Genomic DNA, 26192 nt, shown 5'->3' with positions numbered 1-26192 from the left:
ACGTCCTCCCTTATCAAAAAGGCAACTGCCCCTCCTCGTTTACTTGCACTTCTGTCACGTCTGTAGCTTCTGTATCTTGGAATATTGAGCTGCCAGTTCTGCCCTTCCCTCAGCCAGTTTCTCTTATGTCTATAATATCCCAGTGCCCACAGTCAATCAATGCTGAGGTCATCTGCCTTACCAGTCGGGCCTCGTGCGTTGAAATGAAGAAACTTTAAACCAGAAGTCTTTTCCCTCTCTTTACTGTGTCCCTGGCTATGCTCAAAAGTACCCTGCTCTCAAATGGCTAATGTATTTTCCCCTGATTTCTCGATGGCCCCTCTCTTATTTAATGTTCCATCCCGTGCCAAACTAGGTTAAATCTTCCCTTTAGCATCTAAAGTTTCTCTTCAGTCTACAAGTACATTGCCAGAAACATATTCACTCAGTCTAACTATTGGGAGTTATAAGTCTTTATCTCCAGGGAGTTGCACGTTTATTTCAGAAAAAAAAAATAGATGGTAAGAGGCACTACCAGCTCTTTTAAAGAGTTGGCAAAGCATGACCAGTCAGATTTGTATGATTTAGTGAGCTTTGGAGACTCTACAGAAAATTATTACCTAGTGGAAAATAGAAAAAGAAATTCTAGCCAGGTTACACAAGATCAATGTTCACAGATTTCTCAAAGACCTCCAACAAAATGACATGAAGCAAGAATCATGCAACTGGTAATAATTGAGATCTCTCTATTAGCTCTTCCAATCTTAACCACAACATTTTTACAACAGAAGATGAAAAGTCACTGAGATGTGCTATCAAATCTGAAGTACTTCCAACTTGTTATCACCGCAGAAATTTGTGATACACAAGCTGAATCATTACATTTACATTTGTGTATTCCACACAATGAAACTAATATAGATACACATCCTGCTACTTTATTGTGGACTCCAGACTCAAACCAACTCTGCAAAGCTCATCATGTTAGCTTTTTGGCATGTGTGGCAGAGAAATATTTGGATCAATGCTCTGAAAAAAATATAACAGTACAGAAACATCACGTTGGATTCTCATGCGATCTCATTGGACAGAGGGGATAACAGACAGTGACAGAATGCAGGAGAGGGGAAGAGGAAGTAGAGGCGCATCCTGCTAATGTAGGCCCCACAAAGTCTTCCTCAGTAACAACTGTGAACCTGGACTAAATTTACCAGAATTGCCTCAGAGATTAGGCAAGCAACAGCCTTAAATTTATATATTGAATCAAACCTGACAGTCAATGTCCTGGGTTCCTCCATCTCCATCCGTAGACAGGGACAGGAAGAAGCTGCGGAGATTCCGAGAGTCAGAGAAGGTGAGGCAGCGGGAGAGACACAGAGGTAAAGGTTAGTTGAAGGGAGACAGACGGCAGGGGGAATAAAACACGGGTTGGAAAGACAGGCATTCTGAAAGGTAAGGACAGACAGTCAGAACAGGAAATAGAGAGACGAGCAGAGCAGAGCGGGTGACAAAGCTATTTCTTGGGTGAGGTGAGAGGACATGTGTCAGGAGAGGTGAGTCAGATACAACTAACGCAGCGCATGATTAGGATGGTCTGTCTGAAAGTATGGTGAAAACTGAGTAATTGAAAGCTTCTAAAAGGGGTTTAGATAATTAACAAACAAATAAAATCTGCAAAATTATGGGAAATGATGAGGGAGTGGCACCAGTGAATTACTCTGGTAGAGAATTCCTATGGACACAGCAAGCCACATGCTTTCTTCTGTGCTATGTAACAATGGTGATGTACATTTAGCATTTGACAGAAGCTTTGAAGGACTGTGGAGAAAAGGCATTTATTTCAAATTTTCTGAATAAGCTTGAAGTGGATTCTCTCAAAGGTCATGGAAAGCACCTCCCAGAAATCACATGACTGGTGATAACTACTTGCTTTGCTGTGGCTCCAGAAGTGAAAAAGTTCATCGATTTTGCTTCCAATTTCCATCTTGCAATCACTTCCACCTGGTCTCTCTCTGACTTCTCCCTTCCTTTCGTCAACATATTTGATTCCCTTTCTGGGGATAGACTGGCCACTAATATCCACTATAAACCCACTGACTCCCACAGCTACCTGGACTATACATTTTTGCACCCTGCTTCCTGTAAACACTCCATCCCATTCTCTCAGTTCTTCCATCCCTGCCACATATGTTCAGACAAGGGAGCCTCCAAAAGGTCCACCTTCTTCCTCAACCGAGGACTCCCCAGCACCACTGTCAACAGGGACCTCAACCAAGTCCGACCCATCTTCCACACTTCTGCCCTCACCCCTCTCCTCCTTCCTGCAACAGCAATAGGGCCTCTTGTCCTTACCTACCATCCCACCAGCAATCAAATCCAGAAGATCATCAGGCGCAATTTCTGCCAGCTCCAGCAAGATGTCACTACCAGATATATATTCTTCTCCACTCCCTTGTCCACCTTCCACAGGGACCATTTCCTCCAGGACACCCTGGTCCATTTTTTCTTCAGTTCCAACACACCCCTCAGCAACTTCCCCCGCAACCACCAAAGGTATAAATCCTGCCCATTTATGTCCTCCATTCCCAGTACCCACAGGCGCAAACATACCTTCCATGTGAAGCTGCACTTTACCCGCATTTCCCACAAACTAGTCTACCGTATTCATTGCTCACAATATGGACTCCTCTACATTGGGGTAACAAAGCAGAGGCTGCATGGCCACTTCATAGAACATCTACGTTTTGCCTGCAAAAATGACCCTGAGCTTCCAGTTGCCTGCCACTTTAACACACCACCCTGTTCCCTGTCCAACATCTCTGTCTCAGACTTGTGCAGTGTTTCAGAGAAGCTCAGCACAAGCTGGAAGAACAAAACCTTATTTTACACTTAGGGATCCTGCAGCCCTCCGGACTCAATATTGAGTTCAATAATTCTAGGGCCTGAACTCTCCCATGTCCTAGTCCCATACCCCACACACCAGACCTTGTAATCACATAATCTGCCTTTACACACCATCTATTGTTAGTAACTAACAGTCCCCATTAATAGCTGTTCTGAGGAAGTGTCACTGGACCCAAAACGTTAACTCTGCTTTTTCCTTCACAGATGCTGCCAGACCTGCTGAGCTTTTCCAGCAACTTTGTTTTTGTTCCTGATTTACAGCGTCCGTAGTTCTTTTGGTTTTCATTCCCCATTTATAGCTATTCACTCTCCTACCAAGATCATTATCAACTCCTTTGTCTGTCTAACTGCTCTTCGCAACCTTTGGGCTCCATCCCCACCTATCATTCAATCCTTACTCCCTCCTCCCACCCTATCTTTTGCACATGAGCCAACATTTTCCAAGCTATCATCCATTCTAAGGATTGGTCACTGGGCTCGAAACGTTAACTCTGATTTTTCTTTACAGATGCTGCCAGACCTGCTGAGCTTTATCAGCAACTTCAGTTTTTGTTCCTGATTTAGAGCAACTGCAGTTCTTTTGGTTTTTTTTTAACAATATCTGCCAGTCAGATTTCTTAAGAAACACAATAATAAGATTATTGTCAAACAAAATTTATTCAATAAAGATTATATTATTGATTAACATGTACAGTTAGCAACATAGAAGCATAAATGATTATTCCTCTAAATGTCTCCAAAGCAGACACTTTTCAGGAAACAGGAGAAAAGAAACATATTTCTCTGCAGTCATTGAATTTCTGAAAAAAAAATCACTTTGGCCAATCAGTTATTGCTAAAGGCAATAATATAAAGCCTAGAAATTTTCAGAGTCTGTTGCTCTCGGTAATGTGGTCAAGCCACTAATCCACACACATTTTTCTCTGAAGTCTTGCAGACAAGGCTTGCTCAGGAAATACAATCTTGACAAGTTCTTTCAATCACTCTCTCAGAATAACAAATAATTTTGACCCTAGACTAATGTAGGGAACTTTCTTTTCAGAAATGGGAGAAATCAGCTTGGTAACTTGTTCTAAGCAAGCTTCCCTCAAACTCAGTTTGTTCTTAGTAGAATTTACTCCAACTAAACTAGATAGGGCCACCTGGCCCGAAACATTAGCTCTGATTTTTCTTCACAGATGCTGCCAGACCTGCTGAGTTTTTCCAGCAATGTCTGTGGTAGATTTTGTTGTTTAAAACCTGATATAGATTACATATTTAATTTGTAACCTAGGTAACCAGAAAAAGTATTTTGTGTGTTGTGACCTGTTGAATAGGGGGTTGAGTTACAGTGCAATCCTCCAGTCTTGGTCATAACACTGAAACGATGTTGTGATTCAATGTATAACTAAATACCCTCAGCTGAAGGATGTTCACAAACAAGAATCCCAGGATGAAAAGTCAAAAAATATTTGCATAAGTCGAAAATATTCTCTCAGCATTCCTCCCAGAGGTCAAATCTGCTCACTGATTAATGAAATCGAAGTGACAGGAGGAAACAGGCAGAGTTTGGACTCACCATTCTGATGTGATGTATCTGTACATGTCTGAGGATAAGCTTTGCAACGAGCTCTGGGTCCCACTGCAGTTCTGGATTGTCTGGAAGAGCTCTAGAGAACATTAATAAGGACATAAATTAGTTCAAATAATAAAGAATGAAAAGTTATAGAAAATTATTCACTCCATCAATCTTATGGGGAAAACATTCCTCACCATTGCATTTGTCTAACTGAACTCTGGCACACTCTCCACTTATACTTTAATATAAAAGCTACCAGCAATTGTGGACTCACATTTCAAGAACAATTTCCTGCAGCAAGATCCCATCAAACCACGCCTTTCTAAGATTTTTGTCTCATCAGCAAGGACTTGTATTTACATTATTTTAAAAATTGCTGCATGGGATGTTGATGTCACTGACCAGGTTGGCATTTACTGCCCATCAACATGCCATCAGTCTAACATTTTTTGCTCCAGATTTTTTTTTAAATTCAAACTTCACCATCTTCCATGGTGCAATTCAACTCATGTCTTCAGAACATTAGTCTGGCATTCTGAATTACTAGTCCAGTGACAATACTACTGTGCCATCATCTCCCCTTGAAGTCTTCAATACTGTAAAATGTTAACATGTCTTATCTTTTGTTGTAAGATGCTTCAAGGAGTAAATACCATACACAATCTGACAGTAAGTCCCATTAGGAGTATTACGACACATTATTTAAGGCTGGATAGTGATTGATTTATTTTATTGTCACGTGTACAGAAATATAGTGAAAAGCTTTGTTTACAAGTGGGAGGGGTTTTAAATTAGATTAGTTTAGATTCCCTACAGTGTGGAAACAGGCCCTTCGGCCCAACAAGTCCACACCACCCCTTGAAGCATCCCACCCAGACCCATCCCGCTATAACCCACACACCCCTGAACACTACGGGCAATTTAGCATGGCCAATCCACCTAACCTGCACATCTTTGGACTGTGGGAAGAAACCGGAGCACCTGGAGGAAACCCACGCAGACACGGGGAGAATGTGCAAACTCCACACAGACAGTCGCCTGAGGCTGGAATCGAACCCAGGTCCCTGGTACTGTGAGGCTGCAGTGCTAACCACTGAGCCACCGTGCCGGGTTGATCACAGCAAGCAAAGGATGTACAGATCAAAAAGAGAGGCATTACGATTACTTTGTAGGTTACATTATTTGAGGCTAGAGTCCATTCAATGGTCTGATAACGGCCAGAAAGAAGTTGTTCCTGGACCTGCTTGTGTGTGTGTTCAGGCTTCTGTAGCTTCTACCTGACAGAAGAGATTGTAGGACATCATTACCGGGGTGCGATGGGTCTTCGATGATGTTGGCTGCCTTTGCGTGGAATCAAGCCGTGGAAATGGAGCCCATGGACGGGAGGTTGGCTCCTGTGACGGTCCAGGCTGTGCACACCACCTTCTGTAGTTTCTCACGGTCCTGGGCAGAGCAGTTGCTGCACCAGGTCGTTGTGTACCTGGGCAGTGTGCTTTCAGTGATGTATGTGGAGAAGTCGGCGAGGGTCCTAATGGACATGCCAAATTTTCTGAGCTGCCTGAGGAAGAAAAGGCATTGTGTCTTCTTGACTGCCAGAATTATGTTGGAAGTCCAGGACAGGTTGCTCTGAGGAACTTGATGCTTTCTACCCTCTCAAGCACAGTTACGTTGATGGGGACGTGTTCTCTTCCTTTCTTTCTGAAGTCGATGATCAGTTCTTTAGTTTCGCCAATGTTGAGAAGCAGATCGTTTTCATTGTACCATGTCACAAAGCCCTCTATGTCCCTTCTGTATTTTGACTCATCATTGTTAGATATCTGTCCCACTATGTTGGTGTCATCAGCGAACTTGTAGATGGCGTTTGTTTGGAATTTGGCAGTAGTAAGTAGGGAGTACAGGCTGAGGACGAAGATTAACTTCTTTGGTGTTCAGGTTTTCCGCTGAACATTCGAACATGGTCTGGTCAACCGAGTCTAAGTGGCAAAGGAGACAGTCTTCCACTGCCTTGGACCATCACCGTGTTTCGTTTTGTGAAAGATTCTCCCGTTTCAGCCTCTCTTTGGAAGCTGGGAGAAGGAACATGGCGCTGTGGCCAGATGTTCTGAAGTGTGGTCAGGAGATTCAACGGTAGGCATCTTAAATGAATGCGCAGCAGTGTTCCAGAATGTTTGGTCCTCTGGTGGGGAAGATGTGTTGGTATTTTGCTATCACCTGCTTGAGGGTGGCTTGGTTTAAGTTGCCAGCCACAATGAACAGGGCCTCAATGGTGGAGATTTTAGAAATGTTTTGAAGAAGCAGACAGAATAAGAGACTTTGGGTGGGAATTTCAGAGCTTTGAGCCTTGGCAGCTCAAGTACAATTATTAAAACAATATCTTAGAGGATTGTGGGAGCTTTGGAGGTTATAAAAATAAGGAGGGAGTGAAGTAATAGAGGCATTTGAAAACAAGGATTAGTTTATAAACAGGACAATACCAGAGCTGGAATCAATGTAACCAAGCATAGAGAGCATAGCTCGGAAACAGGATACAAGCAGCATCTTATCATCTCTTTTGAGTGCGAGCAGCAGCGGAGGTAAGACGAACCCAGAAGGCTGCAGCTAAGGTAAGGCAGATTTTTAAAATTACTTACCGGTAGCGGGCAGCGGTGTTTTTCTCTTTCACAGAAGGAGCGGGAGCAGCGGAGGAAGTGACGAGGACCAGAGGGGCAGCCGGGAAGGAAAGCAGTGACCACATTATTCAGCAAGGCGGCTAAACCCGAGACTCTACAACTGTAGTGTCTCCCACCCACCCTCCTCCTCTAACCTAGTTAATAAGGTAAGGTTCATTCTAAACTTTCTCTATTGAATATAAGTGTGTTATTAATTTTACAGCAACTTGAACTAAGCTTTCTACTTTAGCACTGAGTGGGTGTTCAGATAAGTGGGGTATGGATGCTAGGGCAGTTGCTTGCTCCTCCTGCAGAATGTGACAGGTGGGAGACATGGCACACGTCTCCGCTGGCTACATCTGCAGGAAGTGCACCCAACTCCAGCTCCTTGAAAACCGTGTTAGGGAAATGGAGCTGGAGCTGGATGAACTACGGATCATTCGGGAGGCAGAGGGGGTAATTGAGAGGAGTTACCGGGAGTTGGTCACTCCTAAGGCTCAGGACAAGGATAGATGGGTTACAGTTAGGGGGAGGAAAGGAGACAGACAGACAGTGCAGAGATCCCCTGTGGGCATTCCCCTCAGCAATAAGTATACCATTTTGGATACTGCTGGGGGGGATGACCTACCAGAGGAAAGCCATAGTAGTCAGTTCTCTGGCACTGAGCCTGACACTGTGGCAAAGAAGGGAAGGGAGCAGAATAGAAAAGTACTCGTGGTAGGGGACTCGATAGTTAGGGGAATCGACAGGAGATTTTGTGGTCAGGACCGGGATTCCCGGAAGGTATGTTGCCTCCCTGGTGCCAGGGTCCGGGACGTCTCCGATCGGGTGTATAAGGTTCTAAAAGGGGAGGGCAAACAGCTAAAAATCGTGTTACATATTGGCACAAATGGTATAGCCAGAAATAGGATTGAGGATATAAAAAGTGATTTCAGGGAGTTAGGATGGAAGCTGCAGAGCAGGACGAACAGAGTAGTGTTCTCTGGTTTACTAACAGTGCCACGAGATAGCGAGGCGAGAAACAGGGAGCGGGCGCAGCTGAACACGTGGCTGCGCAGCTGGTGTAGGAGGGAGGGCTTCAGATATGTAGATAATTGGGATGCCTTCTGGGGAAGGTGGGACCTGTACAAGAAGGACGGGTTGCATCTGAACTGGAAGGGGACCAATGTCCTGGGTGGAAGGTTTACTCGAGTAGTTCGAGAGGGTTTAAACTAGTATGGCAGGGGGGTGGGAACCTGAGCTGTATACCAGAGGTGAGCGTTGATGCAGGTGAGGCAGTAGCAAGAGGTAGACCAGCTAGTGGGAAGGATTTTCCTGGGAAGGAACCAAGGGATCAGTTAAAGTGTGTTTGCTTTAACGCAAGGAGTATCAGGAATAAAAGTGATGAACTTAGAGCATGGATCAGTACCTGGCGCTATGATGTTGTGGCCATAACAGAGAGATGGGTTTCTCAGGGGCAGGAATGGTTGCTGGATGTTCCAGGGTTTAGAGCATTTAAAAAGAATAGGGAGGGGGGAGAAAGAGGAAGGGGTGTAGCACTACTAATCAGAGAGGGTATCACAGCTACAGAAGCTTCCATTGTCGAGGAAGATCTGCCTACTGAGTCAGTATGGGTGGAAATTAGGAACAGCAAGGGAGTAGTCACCTCGTTAGGGGTTTACTACAGGCCCCCCAATAGCAGCAGGGAGATTGAAGAAAGCATAGGTCGGCAGATTTTGGAAAAGTGTGGACGTAGTAGGGTTGTTGTAATGGGTGACTTTAACTTTCCCAATATTGATTGGAACCTCCTTCGAGCAGAAGATTTGAATGGAGCTGTTTTTGTAAGGTGTGTTCAGGAGGGTTTCCTAACTCAGTACGTTGACAGGCCAACGAGGGGAGAGGCCATTCTAGACTTGGTGCCCGGAAACGAGCCGGGGCAGGTATCAGATCTTGTGGTGGGACAGCATTTTGGTGATAGTGACCATAACTGCCTCACATTCTACATAGCTATGGAGAAGGAGAGGATTAGGCAAAATGGGAGGATATTTAATTGGGAAAGAGGAAACTATGATGCGAATAGACATGAGTTAGGAAGCATGGACTGGGAGCAATTGTTCCATGGTAAGGGCACTATAGACATGTGGAGACTGTTTAAGGAACAGTTGTTGCGAGTGATGAGTAAATATGTCCCTCTGAGACAGGCAAGAAGGGGTAAGATAAAGGAACCTTGGATGACGAGAGCGGTGGAGCTTCTTGTGAAAAGGAAGAAGGTAGCTTACATAAGGTGGAGGAAGCTAGGGTCAAGCTCAGCTCTAGAGGATTACAGGCAGGTGAGGAAGGAGCTCAAAAATGGTCTGCGGAGAGCCAGGAGGGGACACGTGAGTGGTGTTCCACAGGGCTCTGTCCTTGGCAGAATGGATTAGGGAAAACACAAAGGCATTTTACACTTAAGTGAGGAATAAGAGAATGGTCAAAGAAAGAGTAGGGCCGATCAGGGATAGCATAGGGAACTTGAGTGTGGAGTTTGAGGTGATAGGGGAAGCCCTAAATGAGTTTTTTGCTTCTGTCTTTATGAAAGAAACGAACTTTGTAGTGCATGAAACCTTTGAAGAGCAGGTGTGCATGCTGGAATGGATAGAGATAGAGGAAGCTGATGTGCTGAAAATTTTGTCAAACATTAAGATTGAGAAGTCGCCAGGCCCGGACCAGATTTGTCCTTGCCTGCTTTGGGAAACGAGAAATGCAATTGCTTCGCCACTCACGAAGATCTTTGCATCCTCGCTCTCCACTGGAGTCGTACCTGAGGACTGGAGACAGGCAAATGTAATTCCTCTCTTCAAGAGAGGAAATAGGGAGATCCCCGGCAATTACAGACCAGTAAGTCTCATGTCTGTCGTCTGCAAGGTGTTAGAAAGGATTCTGAGGGATAGGATTTATGACCATCTGGAAGAGCACGGCTTGATTAAATGCAGTCAACACGGCTTTGTGAGGGGCAGGTCATGCCTCACAAACCTTATCGAGTTCTTTGAGGATGTGACTAGAAAAGTTGATGAGGGTCGAGCTGTGGATGTGGTGTATATGGACTTCAGCAAGGCATTTGTTAAGGTTCCCCATGGTAGGCTCATTCAGACGGTCAGGAGTAATGGGATACAGGGGAACTTAGCTGTCTGGATACAGAATTGGCTGGCCAACAGAAGGCAGCGAGTGGTAGTAGAAGGAAAATATTCTGCCTGGAAGTCAGTGGTGAGTGGTGTTCCACAGGGCTCTGTCCTTGGGCCTCTACTGTTTATAATTTTTATGAATGACTTGGATGAGGGGATTGAAGGATGGGTCAGCAAGTTTGCAGACAACACAAAGGTTGGAGATGTCATTGACAGTATAGAGGGCTGTTGTAGGCTGCAGCGGGACATTGACAGGATGCAGAGATGGGCTGAGAGGTGGCAGATGGAGTTCAACCTGGATAAATGCGAGGTGATGCATTTTGGAAGGTCAAATTTGAAAGCTGAGCACAGGATTAAGGATAGGATTCTTGGCAGTGTGGAGGAACAGAGGGATCTTGGTGTGCAGATACATAGATCCCTTAAAATGGCCACCCAAGTGGACAGGGTTGTTAAGAAAGCATATGGTGTTTTGGCTTTCATTAGCAGGGGGATTGAGTTTAAGAGTCGTAAGATCTTGTTGCAGCTCCATAAAACTTTGGTTAGACCGCACTTGGAATACTGCGTCCAGTTCTGGTCGCCCTATTATAGGAAAGATGTGGATGCTTTGGAGAGGGTTCAGAGGAGGTTTACCAGGATGCTGCCTGGACTGGAGGGCTTATCTTATGAAGAGAGGTTGATTGAGCTCGGACTTTTTTCATTGGAGAAAAGGAGGAGGAGAGGGGACCTATTTGAGGTATACAAGATAATGAGAGGCATGGATAGAGTTGATAGCCAGAGACTATTTCCCAGGGCAGAAATGGCTAACATGAGGGGTCATAGTTTTAAGCTGGTTGGAGGAAAGTATAGAGGGGATGTCAGAGGCGGGTTCTTTACACAGAGAGTTGTGAGAGCATGGAATGCGTTGCCAGCAGCAGTTGTGGAAGCAAGGTCATTGGGGACATTTAAGAGACTGCTGGACATGCATATGGTCACAGAAATTTGAGGGTGCATACATGAGGATCAATGGTCGGCACAACATCGTGGGCTGAAGGGCCTGTTCTGTGCTGTACTGTTCTATGTTCTATGTTCTGTTCTATGTTCACACGACCTGCATCTGTCCAAACAGGTTTTGGCCTGCCTCATTACGTATTTGGCCTCTTTGCAAAGTCTGCCACCTTAGCCACTGTCAGTTACCAATTACATCAGTTTCACAATCAATGATACGAAACAAATTTCCAGGCTTTTTCTTTCGTCACTTCTCACTGCCATTCGGACACTGTCCCAAGTGTTTGTATGACAATGGTTCCTACATCTACGTGACACGGGTCCCTGCACTTGTGTGAGACCTGTCACCGTCCCTATGTCTGTGCGAGACTGGTGCCGATGTGACACCGGTTACTGTCGCTCTGTTTGTGTGACACCAGTTACTGTTGCTCTGTTTGAGAGACCGGTCACCGACCCCGTGCCCACGTGACAACGGTCACCGACCCTGACCCCGTGAGACACCGGTCACCGACCCCGTGCCCGTGCGACACCGGTCACCGACCCTGTGCCCTTGAGACACCGGTCACCGACCCTGTGCCTGTGAGACACCAGTCACCGTCCTTCAGCATGATATCTTTACATTTGTGCATGAAGAATCCCTAATTAGGAGAAATTATTCGAACCTGGGACTTTTGTGTGTAAAATGTCAAAGCATTAAGATATGATGTATTCAAGATGGGACGGACTTAATGGATTACATAGTGATAACTGTTGCCACTAACGTACCAAAAAAAATACATATCTATAACTTAGCCACCAACTCCTGCCCTCTCCCTGGGGATGTCTGAGACTGAATCAAACCATTCGTAACTTTAATGTTGTTTTAAACTCTGAGTTAAGCTTCTGACCTCATTTCGACACCATTACAAAATTGCATAGTTTTGTTTGCATTGCATTATTTGACTTAATGTCTGCCACTGCTCATTTGCCGCTGTAACCCTCAATCTTTGCCTTTGATATCTCTAAACTAACACACTCCTGGCTAGATCCCATCTTCGAACCTAAAGTCTTACAAGATAGGTGCAGAAGAAGGCTGTTTGGTCCTGAGTCTTCAGCTCGTCTGCTCAGGACAGGCGTCACACGGACACGGGCAGTGACCAGTGTCTCACAGGCACAGGGACGGTGATTGGTCACACAGGCACAACAACAGGACCGGTATCACACAGACACGGCAGTCCGTAGTGACTAACTAAAACCCTGGAGATTTCTTTAGTATCACCGATTATCAAACATGTGATAACTGACAGTGGGTGAGTTGTCAGTCTTTTTACAAAGACCAAAGACATAACGAGGCAGGCCTGAACCAGTTTGGACTGAAATACGTGACTTCAAAGAGAAATAGCTACAGGCAACAGTTTGAAGTTCGTCAAACTTCAAACTAGCCAATTTCAACAACCTGTTATCCGTTAAGGACTGAAAGGCTGATTAAATGAACTATATTAGTGAAAACACTGTAGAAATCAAATATTCCTGTGGGTGCAATGCCCTCAGGTGACCATTTGAAGATGCACTAAGCGTTGCCCATCCAAAATGAGACCAATAAAGCAGGTTATCAGAAACTGCAGACAGCATGAAGATTATAAGGCGAGGGCCATTTCTGTCTTAAAGAGATAGTAGGAAATGCAGATGCTGGAGAATCTGAGATAACAGGGTGTAGAGCTGGATGAACACAGCAGGCCAAGCAGCATCATAGTAGCAGGAAAGCTGGCGTTTCGGTCCTGAAGAAAGATCTAGACCCGAAATTTCAGCCTTCCTGCTCCTATGATGCTGCTTGGCCTGCTGTGTTCATCCACCTCTACAGCTCATTTCTGTCTTAAGCCTGGCTTCAGAACTGTTTGCAAGTTCTTCAAGAGTGTTTTGAACATATCTGTTAAGTCCTTAAGAATTCACATGGAAATAAGTGATTAGAACTGCGAAATCCATCACCTTCAACTGATCAGAATAATCTGCTGTCATAATCATTTATTTAATTGCACAAGCAAAACAAATAATTAAAAGCAAGGTCTCCTGTGAAAATGAAGTGAAATCCTCCTCTCATCTGGAGAAATGTCAGAACATTGCTCAACATTACACATTCGGTTGCCTCCCCATAAGATGCCGGAACACCAGTGTCTGCTAATATCCTACAATCCTTTGGGCCCTGTCACAACTGTTCAATATTCAGATGAGGCTGAGATTGTAAGAATATTTTTCCAGCAGACTGAAAAACTATCTAACTTTGTGGACACAAAATGCCATACTCTCTTTTACGATTTCTTATGAGCTTGCAGTGCTGCCAGCAATTAGCATTTTCTAACTATTATTTGCTCACTACATCCTTAATATGAATTAATTTATGCAAGAATGCATTATGTTTAGTGGTTATTTGACTGGGCCTACTTACAACATTCACAAAAATCAATGATTATCTGTACTTAGAGCACATACTAAAATATCAACCAGTAAATGCAATCTGGAATCAACAGTTGTTGTTTATTGGTTATTCTGGAATAAACTTGTAACCAAATATTCTGATTAATACTGATGTTTACTCATACGTGAGGAATAAGAAAATGATCAGGGAGAAGGTAGGGCCGATCAGGGATAGCGTAGGGAACTTGTGCGTGGAGTCTGAGCAGATAGGGGAAGCCCTAAATGAGTTTTTTGCTTCGGTTTTCACTAAGGAAAGGGACCTTGTTGTGAATGAGAACTTTGAGGAGCAGGAAAACAGGCTTGAACAGTTCCAGACTGAGGAAGTTGATGTGCTGGAAATTTTGGCAAACATTAAGATTTATAAGTCCCCAGGGCCAGACCAGATTTATCCTAGGTTGCTCCAGGAAGCGAGAAAGGAGGTTGCTAAGCTGCTGGCGAAGATCTTTGCATCCTCACTCTCCACAGGAGTCGTATCGGAAGATTGGAGGGAGGCAAATGTTGTTCCTCTTTTCAAGAAAGGGAATAGGGAAATCCCTGGAAATTACAGACCAGTCAGACTTACATCTGTGGTCAGCAAGGTTTTGGAAAGAATTCTGAGGGATAGGATTTATGATTATTTGGAAAAGCATAGCATGATTAAAGGGAGTCAGCATGGCTTTGTGAGGGGCAGGTCATGCCTTACAAATCTTATTGAGTTCTTTGAGGAAGTCACGAGACAGGTTGACGAGGGTCGAGCAGTGGATGTGGTGTACATGGACTTCAGCAAGGCATTTGATAAGGTTTCCCACGGCAGGCTCATTCATAAAGTCAGGAGGTATGGCATACAGGGTGATTTGGCTGTCTGGATTCAGAATTGGTTGGCTGACAAGAGGCAGAGAGTGGTTGTAGGTGGTAAGTATTCTGCCTGGAGGTCAGTGTCCCACAGGACTCTGTTCTTGGGCCTCTGCTCTTTGTAGATTTTATAAATGACTTGGATGAGGAGGTTGAGGGGTGGGTTAGTATTTTTTGCTGATGACACAAAGGTTGGAGGTGCTGTTGATAGTATCGAGGGCTATTGCAGGCTTCAGCGAGACACTGACAGAATGCAGAGCTGGGCTGAGAAATGGCAGATGGAGTTCAACCTGGATAAATGCGAAGTGATGCATTTTGGAAGGTCAAACTTAAATGCTGAATATAGGATTAAAGGCAGGATTCTCAGTAGTGTGGAGGAACAGCGGGATCTTGGTGTTCAAGTGCATAGCTCCCTCAAAGTTGCCACCCAGGTGGATAAGGTTGTTAAGAAAGCATATGGTGTTTTGCCTTTCATTAACGGGGGATCAAGTTTAAGAGCCGCGAGGTTATGCTGCAGCTCTACAAAACCCTGGTGAGACCACACTTGGAATATTACGTCCAGTTCTGGTCGCCCTATTATAGGAAAGATATGGAGGCTTTGGAGAGGGTGCAAAGGAGGTTTACCAGGATGCTGCCTGGACTGGAGGGCTTGTCTTACGAGGAGAGGTTGACTGAGCTCGGACATTTCTCTCTGGAGAGAAGGAGGAAGAGAGGTCACCTGATCGAGGTGTACAAGGTAATGAGAGGCATGGATAGAGTCGATAGCCAGAGACTTACCCAAAGCAGGATAGACTGCCACGAGGGGTCATAGTTTTAAGGCGTTAGGAGGAAGGTATAGAGGAGACATCAGAGGGAGGTTCTTCACCCAGAGAGTTGTGAGCGCATGGAATAGTTTACCAGTGGTAGTCGTGGAAGCGGAGTCATTAGTGATATTTAAGCGACTGCTGGACATGCACATGAACAGCAGTGAATTGAGGGGAATGTAGGTTAGGTTATTTTATTTTTGGATAAGGATTATTCCACGGCATAACATCGTGGGCCGAAGGGCCTGTACTGTGCTGTACTTTTCTATGTTCTAATATGTAGCCTACAAGTTAAATGTAAAGCATAGTCATATCCAAGTTTCTAACAGCTCTTTTGAAATTTCTCTATAATTGGAAAAGAAAAATCTTGTATACTTATTACATCTTATGCTGCTGGATTTTTGACATGAAAGGAAAAGTAAGACCGTAAGATCTTAATAAGACTATAAAGGAACAGGAGTAGTCTGTTAGCTCTTGGACCCTGCTCTGCCATTCAATAGGATCAAGACAGATCCAACTTTGCTCACGTCTACTTTCCTGCATTTTCCACATAATCCTTGATTCCCTTAATGATCAAGAATTTATCTCTCTGAGACTTAAATATAATCAAGGACTCTGCCCACATAGTTCTTGGTGGAAAGGAGTTCCAAAGGCTCTCAACTCCCGAGAAAAAATATTCCTCATCTCAGTCTTAAATTAGCTTTCCCCTAATTTTGAGACTATGCCCTCTGGTCCTACACCCTCCCATGGGGGAAAACATCCTCTCAGCATTTACTCTTTTAAGTCCCTTAAAATATTTTAATGAGATGGTTGGTTGATGGGAAATGGTCGGGTGGTGGTTGATGGGAAATGTTCATCCTGGAGTCCAGTTACTAGTGGTGTACCGCAAGGGTTAGTGTTGGGTCCACTGCTGTTTGTCATTTTTATAAACGACCTGGATGAGGACATAGAAGAATGGGTTAGTAAATTTGCGGACGACACTAAGGTCGGTGGAGTTATGGATAGTGACGAAGGATGTTGTGGGTTACAGAGAGACATAGATAAGCTGCAGAGCTGGGCTGAGAGGTGGCAAATGGAGTTTAATGTGGACAAGTGTGACGTGATCCATTTCGGTAGAAGTAACCGGAATGCAAAGTACTGGGCTAATGGTAAGATTCTTGGTAGTGTAGATGAGCAGAGAGATCACGGTGTCCATGCACACAGATCCTTGAAAGTTGCCACCCAGGTTGACAGGGTTGTTAAGAAGGCATACAGTGTTTTAGCTTTTATTAATAGAGGGATTGAGTTCCGGAACCATGAGGTTATGCTGCAGCTGTACAAAACTCTGGTGCGGCCGCACTTGGAGTATTGCGTACAGTTCTGGTCACAGCATTATAAGGAGAACATGGAAGCTTTGGAAAGGGTGCAGAGGAGATTTACTAGGATGTTGCCTGGTATGGAGGGAAGGTCTTACGAGGAAAGGCTGAGGGACTTGAGGTTGTTTTCATTAGAGAGAAGAAGGTTGAGAGGCAACTTAATTGAGACATTTAAGATAATCAGAGGGTTAGATAGGGTGCATAGGGAGAGCCTTTTTCCGAGGATGGTGACGGCGAGCATGAGGAGGCATAGCTTTAAACTGAGGGGTGAAAGATATAGGACAGATGTCAGAGGTAGTTTCTTTACTCAGAGAGTAGTATGGGTATGGAATGCTTTGCTTGCAACGGTAGATTCGCCAACTTTAAGTACATTTAAGTCGTCATTGGACAAGCATATGGACGTACATGGAATAGTGTCGGTCAGATGGGCTTCAGATTGGTATGGCAGGTTGGCACAACATCGAGGGCCGAAGGGCCTGTACTGTGCTGTAATGTTCTATGTTCTATGAGATCACATCTCATTCTTTTAAACTCCAATGATTAGAGTCCCATCTTGTTTAGCCTTTGCTCATGCTTCATACCAAAGACATGCTTGTGAACTTTCTCTGAACTGCATCCAATGAAATGACATCTTTCCTTAAATATGTGGACCAAAACTGCTCACGTTGTGCAGTTGCAGTAAGACTCTCTTACTCCTATACTCTGACCACCTTGAAATTAGGGCCAACATTTCATTAGCCTTCCTGATTACCTGCTGTACCTCTGTGTCAGCTTTGTGTTTTGTGCACAGGTACCCCGAAGTCTCTGTGTTGCAGTATTCTGTAATTTTTCACCATTTAAATAATATTTTGTTCTTTTGATCTCCAGTTCAAAGTTACAACTTCTCACTTCCCCACATTATGGTCTATATGCCAAATTTTTGCCAACATTCTTAACATATCAACATTTCTGTTAACTGTACATATCACTCTTACAACTTGCCTTTCCATCTATTTTTGCATCATCTACAGATTTGGCTGCAGTAAATTCGCTTCCTTCTTCTAAGTCATTAACATATATTGTAAACAGTTGTTGCCCAACTGGAACCCCACAGGTCACCATCCTGAAAAAGAACCCCTTGCTTCCCTGCTCATTAGCCAATTCTCTATCTGTGCCAAAATACTACCTCCAACACTGCGGGCTCTTATAACTTAAAAGTAATTCTCTATTGGCTAAGAACTCTTTTCCCAAGGTAGAATTCTCTGGAACTCAAAAATGTTAGCTCTATTTTGCTCTGTACAGATGATGTCAGCCTGTTGAAACTTGCTCCCACTCCAGTTGAATAGTTTCTGAGATGATAGGGTTGCAGATTCTGCCCAAGTGCAGCAGGTGGTGCTTGGAGAATCAGGTAAATGAGTTGGGAGCAAATTACTGCAGAAGCTGGAATCTGTACTGAATACTACAAATGATGGAGATCACAACAGGTCAGCCAGTATCCATGGAGAAAGCAAGCTAATGTTTCAAGTCTAGATGACTCAGATGAAGAGTCATCTCGACTTGAAACGTTAGCTTGCTCTCTCCATGGATGCTGGCTGACCTGTTGTGATGCCCAGCATTTGATGTTTTCAGGTAAGTGGATTATGTGGAGGTTTCTACACTCCTTCAACTTTGCTTCTGCATGTTCTCAAAGAAGTATTTCAGTGTACGCGGTGTGTTCCTGAATTAACTTTCTCCATTTTGGTAGGTCATAATTCAGGGTCTCCCAAGAATTCCTGGGAATGTTGAATCTCTTCAGGAATGTTTTGCCACATCCCTAAAACAGGAATCCTAGAGCAATACTTTATTGACAACCAGGAATGAAACTTTGAAGTGCTACTCTCTTCTGCAGTCCATTCAAATGATAACGTGATACGTGAGCAAACAGGAGGGAGTCTGAGACCAGCAACAGTACATCGGTCACAATGCAAACTCTCTTCCTTGTTCAGTTACATCAAGTGCCTTGCTGTGATTTTAAATCTATGGTGAACCATTAGTCTTTATAAATGTGCATGCTTACACTAGTAAATGAGGCGAGGCATAGTAGCATTCAGCTGTTTTAGTCTAAATAAGTACAGGACTTGATAACCCTGCTCACCACTGCTTCTCATTACCTAGCCCAGCAGCAGCCCTTCTTGCCAGTTCAGGAAGCAGCATTAAGGCAGTTGTGGATATGCTTCAGTAATAAAGGATGTTTAAAAATTAAGTTCATAACCTCAGTCTCTTCCCTTCCCTCTTTCCACACTGCTCAACATGTCACAGCTGGGAGTCTTGGTGGTGAGCTCAAGGTCAGAGAGCACACTTTCACAAAGGATTTTGGCATACAGCGAGAGGTCCCACAGTGTAGTTCACTCAAACAGACTGGGCAATGGATCAGTGCATTAATCACAGACTACACAAGTCACCGGGTCACAGTGGGGGAGGGTAAAGACTGGGGCCAAGATGGGAAATTATTAACAGTTCAGTTTACAGAACAGCAATTTAATGTTGGTTACTTGCTATGAATTGCATTACGCTGAAGGTTAGCTGTTGTCCTCGAGCGCCTACTAATTGAATGCTTGGAAAGTTTTACAGAGCCATTGAGTAATACAGCATGGAAACAGATGGTTTGGTCCAACTCACTGAACTGGCCAGATATCCCAATCGGACCTATTTGGCCCATATTTCTCGAAACTCTACCTGTTCATATACCCATCCAGATACCTTGTAAATACTGCAACTGTACCCGTCTCCACCACTTCCTCTGGTAGCTCATTCCCTACATGCACCGCCGGTGCATGAAAAAGTTACCCAGTGGGTCCTTTTTAAATCTTTCCCCTTTCGCCTTAAACTTATGGCCTCTAGTTTTCCACCTCCCTAGGAAATAGACCTTGGCTGTTCATCCTACCCATGGCCCTCATGATTTTATAAACCTCTGTAAGGTCATCGCTCAGCCTCTCCCTATAATTCAAACTCATCTAGACTCAAAATGTTAACTTGGTCTCTCTCCATGGATACTGCCTGACCAGCTGCGGTTTCTAGCTTTTTTGTTTTCATTTATGCACCTTTACATGTTTTAAGAGTTCAAGCACCTCCTCTTCTGTCGCATGAACTCTTTTCAAGACATCACTATTTATTTCCCCAAGTACCGTAGCTTCCACGTACTTCTCCATAGCAAAATATTCATTTAGTATCTCACCCATCTCCCGTGGTGCCACACCATGTTGATCTTTTAGGGTCTGTATTCTCTCTTTAGTTACTCTTTTGCCCTTCATGTATTTACAGAATCTCTTTGGATTCTCCTTAACTCTATTTGCCAAAGCTATCTCATGTCACCCCTTTTTGCCCTCCTGATTCCGTTCTTAAGTATGCTCCTATTGCCTTGATATTCCTTAAGGGATTCATTCGATCCAAGCAGTCTGTATCTGATATACGCCTCCTTTTCATTGACCTGACACTCAATTTCTGTGGTCATCCAGCACTCCCTCGACCAACCAGTCCTGTCCTTTACACTAACAGGAACATACTGTCTCCGAAATTGTATCAGAGATAATGGGAACTGCAGATGCTGGAGAATCCGAGATGACAAAGTGTGGAGCTGGATGAACACAGCAGACCAAGCAGCATCTTAGGCACTCCTAAGATACTGCTTGGCCTGCTATGTTCATCCAGCTCCACACTTTGTTATACAGTCTCTGAACTCTGGTTATCTCATTTTTAAAGACCTCCCACTTTCAACAATCCCTTCATCTGCAAACAGCCTCACCCAATCAACTCTTGAAAGTTTCTGTCTAAAACTGTCAAAATTGGCAGTATTCAAATTTAGAACTTTAAACTTTTTGATCAGTTGTATCCTTTTCCATTACTATTTAAAAGCTAACAGAATTACGATCACTTGCCTCCAAGTGCTCCCCACTGACGCCTCTATAACATGCCATCCCTTATTTCCCCAGAGAAGGTAGGCTTGCAAAGAAGGCGTACGTTGTGATGGCTTTTACTGGCAGGGGAACTGAGTTCAAGGGCAGCAAGGTTATGCTGCAGCTCTATAAAACCCTGGTTAGACCTCACTTGGAATATTATGTTCAGTTCTGGTCACCTCATCATAGGAAGGATGTGGAAGCTTTAAACAGGGTGCAGATTTACAAGGATGCTGCCTGGGCTGGAAGGCACGTCTTTTGATGAAAGGTGGAGGGAGCTAGGGCTTTTCTCATTGAGGCAAAGAAGGATGAGATGTGACCTGATAGAGATGTACAAGATAATGAGAGGCACAGATACAGTGGATAGCCAGAGAATTTTCCCAGGGCGAAAGGACTATTACAAGGGCGCACAATTTTAAGGTAACTGGAAGAAGGTATAGGGGAGATGCCAGAGGTAGATTCTTTACACAGAGAGTGGTAGGCGCATGGAATGCACTGCTGGTAGTGGTAATGGAGTCAGATACATTAGAGACATTTAAGCAACTCTTGGATCAGCATGCAGATGATAGTATAATGTAGGGTGTGCAGAGTAGTTTAATCTTAGTAGGACAATAGCTTGGCACAACACCGTAGACAAAGGGGCCTGTACTGTTTTATGTTCTATGATCTTCCAGAATATATCACCTTTTAAATAATACTTTTTTTCTGTTTATAACTTCATATTTAGGCATGGTGTATTGTATTTACCATTTGTTTCCAACTGGGTCAACTTGTCTAAAGCCCCCCGAATCCTCCTTGAATCCTCCTCACAACCCCAACCAGTTGTGTGTCACCAACAAACATGGAAATGTGCCTTTATCCAGGTGATTTATCTATATTGTAAACAGCTGGGGCCCACGCACTGATCCTTGTGGCATTCCACTGATCACTGCCTGCCACTTTATTCTAATTCTGCTTCCTGTCTGTCCAACCAGTCTTCGAGCAATGCTGATATGTTACCACTACAATTCCTTATCCCATGTGCCTTAACTTTTCCCACACACCTCTTATGAGAAACCTTATGTTAAAAAAAACCTTTTGAAGACTCAAATACACGTTCACTAGTTCTCCCTAATCTATTCTTTTAGTCGCATCCTCAAAAACTTCCAGTGGATTTGTTCAGCACAGTTTGCCTTTTATAAACCCGTACTGGCTTTGTCCGATCCTGTTAATGTTTTCCAAATGTTCTATTATCATATTTTTCATAGGAGACTCCAGCATTTTCTTCATTACTGGTGTTAGGCTAACTGCACTGCAATTTGCCTTTTTTTCTCCCTTGTTTTTTAAATTGTGGGGTAACATTTGCTACCCTCCAATCAGTAGGAACTGCCCTCAAATCTGTATAATTTTGGAAAATGGCCACCAATGTATCAAATATTTCCAGGGTCATTTCCTTTTGATCTCTGGGATGTAGATTATCAGGCCCTGATGATTTGTCAGTCTTTAATGCTATTAATTTCTCCAGTATGGTTTTCTAATACTGATTTTCTTCTGAGACATAGGGCAATGATGACAGCAGGGCAGTGGGATTATTCTGGGAATTTGTGCAAGAGCAATGGGGAGACAATGCGGCAATGTGATTAGTTTGGGATTGATACAGGCCTACGGAAAGAGGTTCACAGGAATCATTCAGAATTGTTAAAGAGCTAAGGGAAGAAAGCATTTTTAGAATTAAGCCAGGAATATGAGGAGACCACAGAGAAGTGGTATTAGTATGAAGATTAATAGAAGGCAATGAAAAGGGGTTTTCTAAGATTCATTTAGAATTGATGCATGTTTGGAGAGAAAGTGGGCACTGGGATTGATGTAGGATTAATGTAGGGCCATGAGGAAGGAGCAGGGCAGTGGCTTCAGTTTGGGGATTGACACAGTAAAGGACAATGGAGTGAGCACAAGGAAGTAGGATTACTTTGAGATTGATGCAGTAAAGGTTACTGGGGAGGGAGCCAGGGTAATGGAGATTACTTTGAGATTGCTACATAAAACAGCCTGCAGAAACCAATAATGCAGATGATTTCTAAACTGTAAACTTTGACTGCGCTAATCAATTCATGCAGCTGCTGTCATATGCTCCTTAATGGATAACTGAAAAATGACAATCTCATGATTATGCCTACTCCCATTATACAGATGAAGGCGTTTGTGAAGTTGGGTCATCTATTCCACAGCTTTGAACACAAGAGTGGGTGATCATATGTTGATGAAGTTTTTTTTTCCCTTCAAATTTATTGAAAAACACGAAAGGCAAATGGAATCTTGGTATTTATTATGAGAAGGGTTATTATAATTGCATAAGGCGTTGGTGTCACGTTTTAGTCTTCTAACTTGAGGAAGGTTGTGGTGGCACTGGAGCAGTTCACAGGAGGTTCACTAGGTTGTTTCCAGGGATGCAAGGGCTGTTGTACGAGGAGCAGTTGAATAACTTACTCTTGTATTCATGGGAGTTCAGAAGAATGAAGGGGATCTGACTGAAGTATATATTGCTCAATGGAATTGATAAGGTGGATGTTGAACAGATATCTCCACTTGTGCAACTGTCTAGAGGAAGAGGTCAATTCTGTGTTTGAGCTCAAGAGTAACATTCAGAATCACAAAATCACTACAGTGCAGAAGGCCAATGAGTCCACTGTGTCTGTGTCAGCTCTTTTAATTAGCCTTTCACAGTGCCATTCACCTGCCATCTCCCTGTAACCCTGCACATTGTTCCTTTTCAAATAATTCCCTTTAAATAATTTGATGGAACCTGCATCCACTGCACTCTCAGGCAGTGTATTCCAGAGCTTAACCACTCAAAGTCACAGAGTCATTAAGCATGGAAACAGACCCTTTGGTCCAACTTGTTTATGCTGACCAGACATCCCAATCTGACCTAGCACCATTTGCCAGCATTTAGCCCATATCCCTCTAAACCCTCCCTATTCATATACCCACCCAGATGCCTTTTAAACACTGTAATTGTACCAGCTTCCACCATTTGCTCTGGCAGCTCATTCCACACATGTGCCAACCTTTGAAAAAGTCACCCCACAGGTTCTTTTCAAATCTTTCCCTTTTCATCTTAAACCTATGCCCTCTAGTTTTGGACTCCCCTTCCCGAGGAAAAAGACTTCAGGTATACACCCTATAAACGCCCCTCATGATTTTATAAACCTCTAGAAGGTCAATCCTCCCCCTCCAACGCTCCAGAGAACAAAGGTCCCAGCCTATTCAGCCTCTCCCTATAATTCTATTCCTTCAGTCTCTGCAACATGCTTGTAAACCTATTCTGTACCCTCTCAAGTTTAACGACGTCTTTTCTATAGATGGGCAATCAGAATTGTACGCATTATTCTGAAAGTGGCCTCACCAATGTCCTGTACAACCATAACATAAATCCCAACTCCTATACTCAGTGATCTGACTAATGAAAGAAAGCAAACCAAATGCCTTCTTTAATCCTCATAGTTAAAAGCAGCAGTGAGCAGACCCCTGTCCAGTCAACAAGTGCACCAGATAGTCACACAGAAAAAGTGGGACACTGCAGGTACAGATCAGTACAGTTTGCCCAGAAACAGGTGCCAGGCTGTAACCTGATGCAACGTCCCGCGCTTACAAGATTCCAGATATTAAAGGGCTCCTGGACCAAGATCTGACTCATCAACAAGCTCTCCCATGGTAAAACAAATAGTTGCCACTAAACCTGTTTACTGCCCAATACAAAAAGAGCGGGATTTCCAGGCAATCTGGTTAATTGGATGGTGTAAGCAGCATCTGCTGCTGTCTGGAGGTTGATGGGCCATCGCGGCTATGGGGCATTAGAATTGGCAGAGTTACTGTCCCAATCACAGTCCAGGCACCTCAGCTCCTGTTGATGGGTCTAGGCCCAAAACGTCAGCTTTTCTGCTCCTAAGATCCTGCTTGGCATGCTGTGTTCATCCAGCTCCACAATTTGTTATCTCGGATTCTCCAGCAACTGCAGTTCCAATTATCACAGCTATATAACCCTTGTTAGGCCGTATTTAGACTATTGTGTGCAGTTTGGTCACCACACTACCAGAAGAATGTGGAAGGTTTGGAGACGGCACAGAAAATGTTCACCAGGACATTGGCTACGTGGAAAGGTTTAAAAGGCTAGGACTGTTTTCAGTGGAGGCGGAGAGGAGACCTGATCGAGGTCTACAAAATTCTGAGAGCCATAAATTGAGTGGATACTCAGAGGCTTTTTCCCACGGTTGAAGTTTCAATTACAAGGGGGAACAGGTTCGAAGTCAGGGGGGGAAGTTTATGGGAGCTGTGCCAGGGGAGTTTTTCATGCAGAGAGAGGTAGCAGCCTGGAATACACTCCCAGAAGAGGTGATGGAAGTGGGCATACTGAAGACCTTGAAGAGGCACCCAGATGGGTACATGGATAGGGAGGGAATAGAGGGATAAAAAATAGAATCAAAAAATGGCAGGCTTGTTTTTAGAATAATTAGGACGAGATAGTCGGCACAGGCTTGGAGGGCCGAAAGGCCTGTTCCAGTGCAATATTTTTTCATTTTGTTCAAATCAGAGTTAACATTTCGGGTCCAGTGACTTTTCTTCAGAAGTTCTGAGGAAGGATCACTGGGCTCAAAAGGATATTTCTTCACAGATGCTGCCAGACTGGTTGAGCTTTTCCAGCAACTTCTGTTTTTCATTGAAAGTAACCCATTGTTTAACTACCATTTTGTCCCTTAACCTTTGAAATCAATTTATTTGTTTTATACCCATTCCTGTACCGTTGAAGGTGGCTTTTCTGTTAATTATTCTTACTCCTTCTGTGGACAGCCTGGACCTTAAGAACAATGATCACCATCCTCTAAATGTTTTCCAGTTAACACTTGTATTCTGATGCAGTACTGAGAAGCACTGCACTGTTGAAGGTGCTAATGTTTTGATAAAATCTTAAACTAAGGCTCTTTTATATGTCACATAAACAGATAATTTAGTTCAACCAGCCTTTCTCTCATTTTGTGTCAAGAACTGCTCCCCATCACCGCCACCCCCACAACCACCATCATCCTCGAATGCCGATCTCACATGTGTAATGTTTACTGTAAAAAAGCTGTGCAAACTAACCACACTAGCTGTGTTCACAGCTAAGCTGCAGGAAACAGAAAAGGAGAAAGACAGGGTCCATAGATAAATTGAGCTTACAGTTTAAAAAACCTTCAGCTGCCATAGGGTTAAGTATTGCAAGCTGCCGTGTTGAAACAACGCCAGAAAAAGAAACTGCTTCAGAAAACCGGAATCTTTTGCAACTGCTGCACCATAGCAACGCCACCAGTGACCTGGATCAACCCCAGAACAGTCTGTCTTCTTATGCTAATTTTAGTAACCTGTAGCTGCTGAACTCTAACCTACAAAATAGGAGAGGATATTTTTGACTGAGAAATTTGCTACGGTTACAGAACAAAACTCACACCAGAACACGGAGATTTGACATGGAGTGTAGGGGAGGGGATGTTGGTTTGCAATCTCTGTGAACCACCCGAAAAATTCACCTCCGCTCGGTTCGCAATAAACAACTGCACCTCCCAGTCGCAAACCATTTCCACTCCCCCTCCCATTCTTTAGACGACATGTCCA

The 26192-nt window shown here is 43.8% G+C and overlaps 1 protein-coding gene across 3 annotated transcripts in view; it reads right to left on the bottom strand.

The window, feature by feature from the left end:
* pigl (phosphatidylinositol glycan anchor biosynthesis, class L) overlaps positions 1-26192 on the bottom strand; it is a 90313-nt gene that overhangs the window by 32452 nt on the left and 31669 nt on the right. For 2 of the 3 annotated variants that reach the window (XM_048557344.2, XM_048557342.2), the window contains exon 3: positions 4442-4532. In XM_048557344.2, the coding sequence (XP_048413301.1) occupies positions 4442-4532 (91 nt within the window). Of the gene's footprint in view, positions 1-1248; positions 1307-4441; positions 4533-26192 lie in introns of all 3 variants that reach the window. The other variant, XM_048557343.1, reaches the window with a different exon arrangement.

Source organism: Stegostoma tigrinum, chromosome 27, assembly GCF_030684315.1.
Source record: "Stegostoma tigrinum isolate sSteTig4 chromosome 27, sSteTig4.hap1, whole genome shotgun sequence".
Lineage (NCBI taxonomy): Eukaryota > Metazoa > Chordata > Chondrichthyes > Orectolobiformes > Stegostomatidae > Stegostoma > Stegostoma tigrinum.
This window is presented reverse-complemented; position numbering and strand designations above follow the sequence as displayed.